At 41.8% G+C, this 12172-nt stretch overlaps 1 protein-coding gene across 2 annotated transcripts in view; it reads left to right on the top strand.

Moving 5' to 3' along the window:
• Window positions 1-10329: 10329 nt before the first annotated feature.
• SPHKAP (SPHK1 interactor, AKAP domain containing) overlaps window positions 10330-12172 on the top strand; it is a 195850-nt gene continuing 194007 nt past the window's right edge. For both annotated transcript variants that reach the window (XM_001111626.5, XM_001111587.5), the window contains exon 1: window positions 10330-10442. In XM_001111626.5, coding sequence (XP_001111626.4) covers window positions 10411-10442 — 32 coding nt within the window. In that variant the 5' untranslated portion in view covers window positions 10330-10410. The remainder of the gene's footprint in view (window positions 10443-12172) is intronic.

The raw sequence follows: 12172 nt of genomic DNA, 5'->3' as shown, positions 1-12172 counted from the left end.
TTTGCAGGGCTTAAGTATGGATCTGTTGACGGGGTTGAGACCCACTGACCCAAAGAACATGGTTCAGCCATTTTCAAAAGCCATCTTCCAAAAGTGTACGTTAACGTATTCAGGTGCTTACTGTTAAAGCTAAATGTTGATCACTAAGTTGATCATATTCAGATGTGTTCTGTTGACTTGATAGGTGTCATCAATGCTGCAGATCCTGGGGAGGGATATTAGGAGAGTAGCCATAACTAGACTACGTAAGGGCTTCTTCCCATTTCACTGCTACCTCTGAGCATACTGGCTCCTTAAGCTGCTAAATAAATATCACATCTCACTTGTTTCTTCTCTATGCCTATATCCTTAAAGCTAAGTAGGGCATTTCCTTATGCCCACACAGGTAAATCTTAGTCATTTTCACCTACTCTTAGAAACTGTTCAGGCCCTGTACAGTAATCCCTTCAAGTTCTATGACTATCATTGAATCTTTGATATGAAACTTCAGAATTCTTACATTCTAGCTCCTCACACCTCTTCCAGAAATCAGAATGAAATCTACTGACTTCTGACTCTGTTTTGAGACCACATTAAGAGAACAGCACCTGCTGCCCTCCGAAACCTTGAGAAGCTCAAATTCTGACAGCTGCCAACCACTATGATCGGGCTAATTGCACCACCCCTTCCTGCTCTCAGAATTGGTAGAAGCTAACATATTGGAGAGCAGTGCCACAGGGACTGAGAACTTTGCAAAGCTGAGAAACTGGAAAGAAAATTTCAGTCAAACTAATGATTTGAAGAGTTCCATAATGCCCTATTCTCCACTTACTTTTTTTTAAAATAATAAAAAGAAATTCCAACTGTTTATTTTAACATGTAGCACAAAAAATTGCAACTATCTCCCATTAATTTGTTTGAACCTCATTGCTTAGTTGTTTTGGCAGGCGCAGTGATCACTGCAATTGTGAAACACAAGAATGTTCTATTTTGTTTTGTAAAGTAAGGCTCTGAGTCTCAGTAATCAAAAATTTTTTTAGGACTTGGAGTGTACATAGACATTTTCCTTGTCTCTTGGTAAGGACTATAATGTGTGACATGTAAATTACAGACTTAACCACTTCCCTACAACTGTAATTTATCTCCTGACAATTTTTTCCTTTCTCTTTTCTTTATTTTTAAATGAAGAAGTATATACTATACCTGTCAGATATCTTGGGAGAAAAACCTCAGTGTCAGTCAGCGATCCATACTATTATTTGAGAGAGTCATGAGGACGCTATAAGACTTATAGAGAATGGTGGGGAGAGAGTGAGAAGAATACTATGATGCTCACTTCTCAGATTTGTGCTCAACCTCAGAATGGATTGTGAAGTGCAAGTTTTAGCTGGCCAAATCCTACATGTGGAAGAGGGAAACCATCACAAAAAAAGACAATGTGCACCAGCCTTCTTTGTACCTGCCAAGCCATCGAGTTCCTCCTTAAGTTAGGGCTGATTCAGAAACTATTCCAACAACCGTTTGTTCCCCCGCCTATTGGCCACATTCTTCTTTGCATATCTTGCTTTTTCTGTCTGGAATGAGTGTAAATGTTCCCTTTTGAGAAATATGTTCCCCACCAGCCAATCCAAAGTTACCCCGCTGTCTGTAATTTATACTGTACATTACTATCTAAAAGTCTCCCATTAACTCTGTCCTCTCCATCAGAAACTAAGCTCTGGCTGTGCGCAGTGGCCGAGAACTTTGGGAGGGTGAAGTGGGCAGATCATCCGAGGTCAGGAGTTCAAGACCAGCCTGGTCAATATGATGAAACCCCGTCTCTACTAGAAATCCAAAAATTTAGCCAGGCATGGTGGCGGGTGCCTGTAATCCCAGCTACTGGGGAGATTGAGGCAGGAGAATCACCTAAACCCAGGAGGCAGAGGTTTCAGTGAGCTGAGATCGCACCATTGCACTCCAGCCTGGGCAATGAGAGCAAAACTCCATGAAAAAGAAAAAGAAAAGAAAAGAAAAGAAAAGAAAAGAAAAGAAAAGAAAAGAAAAGAAGGAGGGAAGGGAAGGGAAGGGAAGGGAAGGGAAGGGAAGGGAAGGGAAGGGAAGGGAAGGGAAAGGAAGGGAAGGGAACTAAGCTTTGGGGCATAGGCAAGGACCTGGCCACTCCTGTTATTAATGCCCCTCAGTATGCACTCAGCTGAAATAGTACCTGAACCATGGAACACACTCAGTGAGTACTCTGGTCTGAATATTTGTCCCCCTCCTCACCCCTACACACAATTCATATGCCAAAACCCAATCACCAATATAATTGGTATTAGAAAGTGGGGCCTAGGAAGGCAATAAAGTCATTCCTCGTGAATAGAATTAGTGCCCTTATAAAAGAGGTCCCAGAGAGACGCTTTGTCCCTTCCACCAATGTGAGGATGCAGAGAGAAGGTATCGCTGTAAATGGAAAGCAGGCCCCCACGAGCCACTGTATCTGCCAGCACCTTGATCTTGGACTTCTGAACCACTAGAACTGTGAGAAACAAATGTCTGTCATTTGTAAACCACCCGGTCTATGGTATTTTGTTGCAGCCACCCAAATGGAGTAAGACAGTGAGTATTCATTGTTGAATAGCGAAAACATGAATAGACCAAGGAAAGGAATGAAGGAAATCAACAAGTACAATCCTGTAGAATCTCCAAAGCAGAGGCATGTGGGCCCAGAGACAATCTGGGAATCATTGCAAAGCAGGGAACTTCTAAGAAACAAGAATCCTGGCATGGATGTGCAATTGAGACATACAGCCTTCCTTCCCTACCCACCACGCCAGCCCACCAAAATGACTGATCACAGTAGGCAGAATAACAGAACCCAAAAGACAGTCAGATAGTCATGCCTCAGTCCCCAAAACCTGTGAATGTTACTTATGTGAGCAAAGGGGCTTTGGTGATGTGATTAGGTTAAGGATTTTGAGATGAAGTTACCCAGGATTATCCAAGTGGCCCAATCTAATCATGTGAGCCATTAAAAGTGGAAGAGTAAGGCAGAAAAGTGGGCCAGAGATATAGTGTGTATGAAAGACTTCACCCACTATTGCTGTCTATGAAACTGGAGAAAGAGAGAGGGCTAAGAGCCAAGCAATGGGGCTGACTTTAGAGGCAGGAAGTGGCCCCAAGGTTACAGCCAGCAAGAAAATGAGGACCTCGGTCCTACAGCCACAAGGAGCTGAGCTCTGCCAATCACCTGAATGACCAGGAAATGGATTCTTCCCTAGAGCCTCCAAAACAACATAACCTGTTGATACCTTGATTTTAGTGTGATGAGAACAATAATGAACTGACCTCCAGAACTGTAGGATTATAAATTTTATTTTGTTTTAATCCACTACATTTGTGATAATTTATAATAGTCTGATGAGAACTATAATTAACTGACCTCTAGAAATGTAAGATTATAAATTTTGTTATTTTAAGCCACTAAATTTGTGGTAATGTTTCTTTTTTTGGGGGGATGGAGTCTCGCTCTGTCGCTCAGGCTGGAGTGCAATGGCCGGATCTCAGCTCACTGCAAGCTCCGCCTCCCGGGTTTACACCATTCTCCTGCCTCAGCCTCCCAAGTGGCTGGGACTACAGGTGCCCGCCACCTCGCCCGGCTAGTTTTTTATGTATTTTTAGTAGAGACGGGGTTTCACCGTGTTAGCCAGGATGGTCTCGATCTCCTGACCTCGTGATCCGCCCGTCTCTGTCTCCCAAAGTGCTGGGATTACAGGCTTGAGCCACCGCGCCTGGCCACTTTGTGGTAATTTTTTATAACCATAATAGAAAATGAATACACTGATCACAGAAGCCTTAGATCAGAAAAATACAGTAGAATGAAATGTAAGTAAAACCAGTGTTCCCATATGGTGCAGTGTGTATACTTAGCATCTCACCTCACTCTACCCCTCTGCTGCCAAGATTTCTCTTAGGAAAAGAAAGAAAGAAAGAAAGAAAGAAAGAAAGAAAGAAAGAAAGAAAGAAAGAAAGAAAGAAAGAAAGAAAGAAAGAAAGAAAGAAAGACAGACAGACAGACAGACAGACAGAAAGAAAGAAAGAAAGAAAGAAAGAAAGAGAAAGAAAGAAGGAAGGAAGGAAGGAAGGAAGGAAGGAAGGAAGGAAGGAAGGAAGGAAGGAAGGAAGGAAGGAAGGAAGGAAGGAAGGAAAGAAAGAGAAAGAAAGAAAGAGAGAGAGAGAGAGAGAAAGGAGGGAGGGAGGGAGGGAGGGAGGGAGGGAGGGAGGAAGGAAGGAAGGAAGGAAGGAAGGAAGGAAGGAAGGAAGGAAGGAAGGAAGAGACCTGGATCGTTTCGAGTTCAACTTACAATGGTGTTAATCTTTCAGAGAATTCCAACAAGATGGAGCAGTTCTATTATTATTATAGTCAGGATCGATTTTATTCTATTATTCTATTCAGGATTGATTTTAAAGCACTGAAAGCATTTTAAAATATTGATGATTGTTTCTTTAGCAGCAGTTATGCTGCAACATCTCTTTATTCCACTGTGGCTAAGAGGGCTTTGCATCAGCCTGTGTGTGTGTGTGTGTGTGTGTGTGTGTGTGTGTGTGTGTGTGTGTGTTCCCTTTCTACTTATCTCTAAATTCCCATTGATTATGGGTACTTGGAAGGCAATCATTTTCTTTCTCTAGTGAAGACAGCATAATCTAGAGAAAAATCTTTAAATTTTTGTATAGGCCGTGCACTTACTTTAGGTAATATTCTAGTTGACCATATAAAAGCAATATTTTCTTTCTGTTTTTTAATTCAATTTTTACCTGAAATTACTGTTGTTTCACATGCAATTGTAAGAAATAAAAAAAGCAAGCTTATATACCCTTTACTCAGTTAACTCCAATGGTAACATGTTGCAAAAGCTATAGTATAATATTACACCTAGGATATTGACATTAATACAGTTAGGATATACAATATTTCCATAACCACAAAGATCTATCAATCATGTTGCCATTTTATATCCACATCCATTTCCCTTGGTCCCCACCCCTCCTTAGTTTCCATCAATCATTAATCTGTTCTCCATTTCTAAAATTTTGTTTTCTACAAATGTCATATATATATAATATATATACATTTATTATATATTATTATATATTTGCATAGTATACGTATATACATATATTATATATTATTATATATTTACAATAATATAACCACCTGGATTACTATTTTCACTCAGCATAATTTTCTGGAGATTCATCCATGTTATTTCATGTATTGATATTTTGTTGTTGTTTTTAATTGCTGAGTAGTATTCCAAGGTATAGCTATACCAATTTGTTTAACTATTTGCCAATGAGGGATGTCTTTGTTGTTTCTAGGTTTTGATTATTACAAGTAAAACGGCTATAAACATTGGAGTAAGAATATTTCATGGACAGAAGGCTTAATTTCTCTGAGATAAATGCTCAGGAGTGCAACTGTGGGGTTGTATTCTTCTAGCATGTTTAGTTTTTTTATGAAATTGATAAACTACTTTGGAGTGATTTTAATATTTTATATTCTCACCAGTAATGGATGAGTGACTCCGTTTTTCCCACAGCTTTTTCAACATTGGGTTGTGGAAATATTTTTAATTTTCGCCATTTTGAAAGGTATAAAATGAAATATCATTGTCATTCTAACAAGAAACAACACAAAATTAAAACTTACCTAATAGTAATATTGGTCATCTTTTCCTGTGCTTATTTGTCATCTGTAAAACCTCTTCAGTGAAATGTCTGTTTATATCTTTAGCTCATGTTCTAGTTGGATTTTTTTTGTGTGTTTTTTTTTTTTTTTTACAGTTGAGTTTTGAGAGGCTTTTAAAATATATTCTAGATGCTAGTCTTTTGTCAGGTATTTAATTTCCAGAAGTTTCTTCTTAGTGTGTAGCATAATAATGTCCCAGAAATTTTGATATATTATATTTTCATCTTCATTGAATTAGATGTATTTTTTAAATTTTCTTTGAAGCTCCCTCTTTAACCTATGGATTATTTAGATGGGTGATGTTTAGTTTCCAAGTATTTGAATATATTCCTCTTATCTTTCTGTTCTTGATTTCGTTTTTGTTCCCATTGTACTTGGAGGACACACTGCATATATGATTTCAATTATTTATAATTTATTGATATTTCCTTATTGCCCCCAAATATGGTTTATCTTGGTGTATGTTCAATGGACACTTGAAAAAAAAAGTGTATTCTATTTTTAGGTGGCATATTCTATAAATGTCAATTTGATCCTTTTGGGTGATGGTGTTGCTGAGTCTTTCAATATTCTCAATAATTTTCTGACTAGTCGTTTTATCAACTGTTGAGAAAAAGTGGTTAAAGTCTTCAGATATAATTTTGGATTCATCCGTTTCTTTTTTTAGTTCTATTATTCTGTTGTTTTGTATGTTTTGCAGTTCTGCTGTTTCTGTGTATACATTTAAAGTTGCTATGTCTACTTGGTAGATTGACCCTCTTATTATTAAATAATCTCCCTCTCTGTCTCTGGTAATTTTCCTTGCTCTGGGGTCTATTGTATGTTATATAAATATAGCCACATATGCTTTCTTTTAAATAATGTTTGCCTAATATATCTTTTATTACACTTCTACTTTTAATCTTCCTATAGGGCTATATTTGAAATGTTTGTTACAGAGAGCAAATAATTGGGTCATATCTTTAATCCACACTGCCAATCTCTGTCTTTAAATTGTTCTATTTAGACCCTTTACATTTAATGTAATCATTGGTACATTAAGCTCAAAATTGACAGGGTTTTATTTTCTTGTTTCCATTTGTTTTCTCCCTTCTTTGTTTTTGTTTCCTTTTTCCTCCTTTACTATGGGTTAATTAAACATTTTTAAAAATTTTTAAATGATAAAAATCATTTAAAATGATTAAAATAATTAAAATCAATAAACCCAATTTTATTGATTTAACCTACATTATTTTTGAGCATATATATGTGCATAGCTTTATAATTTCTATACATGCTATATATGTGTATACATATGCATGTATGTATATATATGTATGTATATGTATACATATATATAAATTTATAGTTTATTGTTGTTGGTCAATTTACCAGTTTGAGTAAAATATGTAAACTTTACTTGTCTTACAACTTTTACCCTTCTCCCTTTAATATAGTTGTCTTAAATGTTTTCTCTATCTACATTTAGAACCATATCAAAGTCATAATCTTTCCTTTGATTTTCAAATATAGTTTAGGAAACTCAAAAGGAGAAGAAAATTCTGTGGTATCTTTCAAATTTTTCCTACTGCTTTCTTCTTTCCTGATATTCTAAGATGCCTGAAACTGTAAAGACAGTTTCATTGGTATCTAGACAATTTCCTTTAGTCATTCTTTTAGAAGAGGTCTGCTGGAATCCTATACCATTTTCATCCTCATTTCTAATGCGTATTTTTATTAGACATAAGATTCTGTGTTCATAGTTCTCTTCCTCCGCACTTGAAGAATGTTGTCAATTACTTCAGTACTCCATGGCTTCCAGTGGGAAATTCACTGTTTTTGAACTATATTTCCTTTATGGGTAAAGTGATGCTTCTCTCCAACTAAAAAAAAAATTTGTGTTTTATTGTGGTTACTCTATTTTCACTTCTAAACCTCCCTTTAGTTTTTCTTTACATCTTCTACTTACATCTGCTTAGACTTTTTAGGGGCTGACTTTTTTTTTTTTAATTTGTTTATATTGCTCATTAAATTATTTTTATCATGGCTGCTTTAAAATCTTTGACAGATACATTTAACATCTCTGTCATTTCCATGTTATTAATAGTATCGATTGATTGGTTTTTGTGTGTGGATTTGCATTCAGATCTGGTTTTTAATATGACAAATAATTTCTATTAAAGCCTGCCTAATTGGGGCATTATGTCAGAACATTCTGAATTTCATTCAAAGATCTGTTTTAGATGGATTCTCTTGACACTTCTCCTATAAGGCAAGGAAAATAAGGGCAGCACTACCTCATCACTAGCAAGTGGGACTAGAAATCTGGGCTCCTCACTTGGCTTTTGTTGACACTTGAAAAACAGGTAGTGGTATTCATTACTGTGAAGCAAGGGTGGGTGGGAGTTTAGGCGACTCACTAGGCCTCCACTGATAAGAGTGGTAGGAGTACCTAGTTCCTGCTTCCCATGTGGCCTTCTGTGATTGGGAGTGGGGGGCAGGGGATACACATAGGGCCTTATTACTTCTGAACTATGGTTTTTAGCTCTCCACAACAACTCCCCTGACACTGCCTCAGTGTAGAGTGGAAGTGGGGGAGTGCTCATTACTGCTCTGTGGAGATGAAAGTACAAGCTCTATTGATACCAAGGTGAAGAAGCGGTGCTGCTACTCCTTGTTAGGATTGAAAGTCCTGGATCCCATGGAACCAGCCCAAATGTCCATCAATCAATGAGTGGATAAAGAAATTGTGCTATATATGTATATATAATGGAATACTACTCAGTCATAAAAAGGAATGAATTAATGGTATTTGCAGCAATTTGGATGAAACAGGAGACTACTATTCTGTGTGAAGTAACTCAGGAATGGAAAATCGAACATATGTTCTCACTTATAAGTGGGAGCTAAGCTGTGAAGACACAAAACCATAAGAATGATACAATAGACTTCGGGGACTCAGGGGACAGTGTGGGAGGGAGGTGAGGGATAAAAGAGTGTAAATTGGGTTCAGTGTATACTGCTCAGGTGATGGGTGCACCAAAATCTCACAAATCACCACTAAATAACTTACTCAAGTAACCAAACACCACCTGCTCCCCAAAAATCTATGGAAATAAAAAATATTTTTTAAAAAGTCTTGGCTCCCTACTTTGCCATGATGCCACCTGCATGTGTGGAATGGGAAGGGGACTTCATTATTTCTGTGTGGTTGTGGAAGGTCAAGCTCTTTTTGGCACCATGATGGGGGAAAGGAGACATGAAGAGGAGAGTGCGGCCAGTGTTTGGAGGGGATGAAAGTCCTGGTCCCTACTTAGTTTTCTTTGACATCACCTGGCCTAGGGTACTGACTTACATCCTTAGAGCCTACAGATGGTGAAATGTAGCCTCCCTCTTTGGCCTTTGATGGTGTAGTTGAAAAAGGGCCACAGGTTTTTTTCTCATGGTGTTTGGCCACAGGGGAGCTATTATTGTGTGTAAATTTTCTGTCTTGCTAGGCTGCCTCTTTCCTGATCCTGTGGCTAGAAAGAGGAGTCCTTTGTCAAGGCGTTTCCTGTCTCTGCCCCTTGACATTTCTGGGTTGTCATCTTCTTCAGCCAAAGTCTGGGAGAACCTCAGGAACTCATCATTATGTCATGCTTTGAGTCCCAGGATCTCTAGGGGTCTGCATTCTTCCGTCCACCTTTTCCTCATGCCTGTTTTATAGATAACCTCCGGGGGATTTAGTTGTACTTACTAGGAGGATCAGCTAAAAGTACATTGGCTCAACCTTCCCATTTGTGGAAGTCCCAAATTTTATTTTTAATTTGTTTTTTAATTGGGAAAAGAAGCAAATTCCACAGCGCCCTCATCTTAGCAGATACTTGCTACTGTCAGTGTCTTTCTTCTTAAGACAACTCTCATTTTTGCTCAGGGAGATACCCAGCCGGCAACTGGGGAAGTTTGTGACAGCTCTTCCTCCCAGGTTCCGATTGCTGTCCTCGGAAGGATGGCCGCTCTCATAGGTTTTGAGATTTCTGTGTGCGCACACGGTTCTAACAGAAGAGAGAGAAGACTAAGTCACAGTTAAGCAAAATGAGTTAAAGAAAAGTGAAAACCGAAACCAAGAGAGAAAGTCCAAATAAAGGGAAAAGACTTGGGGGCGTCAAAAGAGAGCATGGTTCTGAGTGATCGACCATAACATGGTAGACCACAAACGAAAATGAAATCCAGACAGGAAGCCAGAGGAGCGGCGCGCGACCAGTGGGGAGTGTGGGCACTGCCAGGAGTGAGGGCGTGAATGTGGGAAAGTGGGCGAACAACTTCAGGGCTCAGACCTGCTGTATGCCAGAGAGAAAGGGAGGGGAGACCGACGGCGGGTGGGGAAAGAGACATTTGGTCGGAGTCACCTATGTTTCTGGGCACGAATGAGCTGTAGAGCAGGATCCTCGAGCAACTGAGACTGGGGCCCGCCCTGCAGGAGGCAGGAGCCAGGCAGAAAAGTGGGAGCGTTGGCCAAGCGCTCCTGCAAGATCAGAGAGGACGGCGGGAGGGGACAGCGGGCGGTCGCAGCGCACAGAGCTTGCTGGCCAGGGAGGAGCGAGTCTCCGTGGGCGCCGCCGCCGCCCCAGCCTGCGCGCCTCTCTCCTGGCGCGCGCCAGTCTGCCACTCTGGGAGCTGGGTCCTAGCACCACAGACTTATCCTTCGCCTGCACTTTCCGTCTTTCTTCTCTAGGCGCCCATCAACAATGGATGGCAACTCCCTGCTCTCTGTACCCAGGTAAGACCCGCTTCTTTCTATGCCCAATATCATGTGGATCAAACTCCGTTCCGCGTTGTGAGTCGCTCACCAACTTGCCCCAGAGTGCTTCGGTTTGCACGGGGCTCCCAGCGAGGAGGCAGGGGTCACTGCACTTGTAAATAAGTCCTGTCCAGCCTCGCTGGAGCTACAGGGGTCCCTGTCAACTGCCCCACAGCGCGCGAGGCTGAGTGGGGCCTGTGCACTGGAGTGGCACGGGTTGGGGGTCAGCCCCGTGCCCGCCTCTAAGGCCCAGGGACGGAGGTCTGCTCCGCCCTGGGTGGAGCCAGGAGCCGGACTTTCCGCGGACACAGCTTGGAGAGGTTTCACACCTTGTGAGGAGCCAGATTCCAAGGTCTAAAACAGGAGGGAACCGGGCTAGGGCAAAGTACCCCCGCTTTCCGTCCACCTTAACCTGGGCGGGTGTCTGGGGCTGCTAGGGTGGGGAAGATCGTCCCTCACTCCCGACCGACACCTAGACTACCCCCAAAGCGAGATCTTAAGGTTGAACAGAAAAGACCTGGGTCTCCTGCAGTCCCGCCGTCCTCCGCCGCCCCCACACTCCCTGCCAGTCTGCGAGTTCCTTCTTTAACACCTTTGGCTTTTCTCGTCCCCACACCGGGGTAGGTCAGGGACGCCCCCCCGGGGGCTGCCGGGTGCAAGTAACGTGTTTTTCGGGGCGTGTTTCTTTCTCCTGTTTCTTATTTGCCCCTGTTCCGCACTCCTTCTAACTCAGTCTTTTGCGAATTTAAGAACCCGAGATTTTTATGTCTTCCCCATAAACGTCTGGGTGAATCGGGGCGGTGGTGCTGCTCCTGCTCCGCCAGTTGGGCAGGTGGCCTTTGCGCTCTTTGCGCTCGCTGGGCGCGGAGCTTTCGCGCCGGGAGCGGAGGATGCTGTTGCTCCCAGGTAGAGGGTGCCCCGGCTGCGGCGCAGCGCCACCTCCCCTCGGCAGCGGCTTAGCGTGGCTCTTGGAGCCATCCCTACTCCCTCTTTTCCCCAAGCAAACAGCGAGGTAGCTTCCAGAGGAGAGCACCAGGCCCTAGAATAAACACGTTAAGGTCGGATTCTTGGAGAGCAGCAAAACCCAATATCCACTGGCCAGGGCACGCGTGTAGTGATACTACATTGCCAAGGAGCCGAGATGCGGTGGGAGGGGAGGTGGGGGTGGCGGAGGAGGAGACAGACTGCTTTCCAAAGGTATTGAAGGCTGCCATCTAGAGACTTGAATTTTTTGTATTCCCCGATGAAATAACGCTTTCTCAGTTCCACAGGCGCTTCCTCCTTAAGCGTCCCTTCGCCGCGGGGGCAGCAAATGCTTCAGAAAAGGCCCGCGGTGGTTTCTGTGCACCCCCCTAAGTAGCTCTTAAGTGAAGTCTCAATTTCCACCCTCGGATCCCTGCCCCAGCCCAACAGGGTCAAACGACCACCACTAAGTCTTCCCATTTTGCCGATTTTTCTTAACTTAAAAAAAAAAAAAATTGCCAGTGATATTTAAGCAAAGGCATTAAGGTGTTTGGAAAGTCATGTAAACTGGAAGCTCAGTTTCTCCACCTGTCTATTCTACTGTCTAGGGCAAATGGTCGTTAGAATTGAAATGGTGAATTGGGTGGGCCTAATAATCTTCCAATAGAGATTTTTGATCACAGATTGATTGCTTTAATCCGGTTTTACAGACCAATATAGCTGTGCCTGAACCCTGACTATATTTC

This window comes from Macaca mulatta, chromosome 12 (assembly GCF_049350105.2).
Source record: "Macaca mulatta isolate MMU2019108-1 chromosome 12, T2T-MMU8v2.0, whole genome shotgun sequence".
NCBI lineage: Eukaryota > Metazoa > Chordata > Mammalia > Primates > Cercopithecidae > Macaca > Macaca mulatta.
Note: the sequence above shows the minus strand (reverse complement) of the source record. Positions and strands in the feature narration are given on the sequence as shown.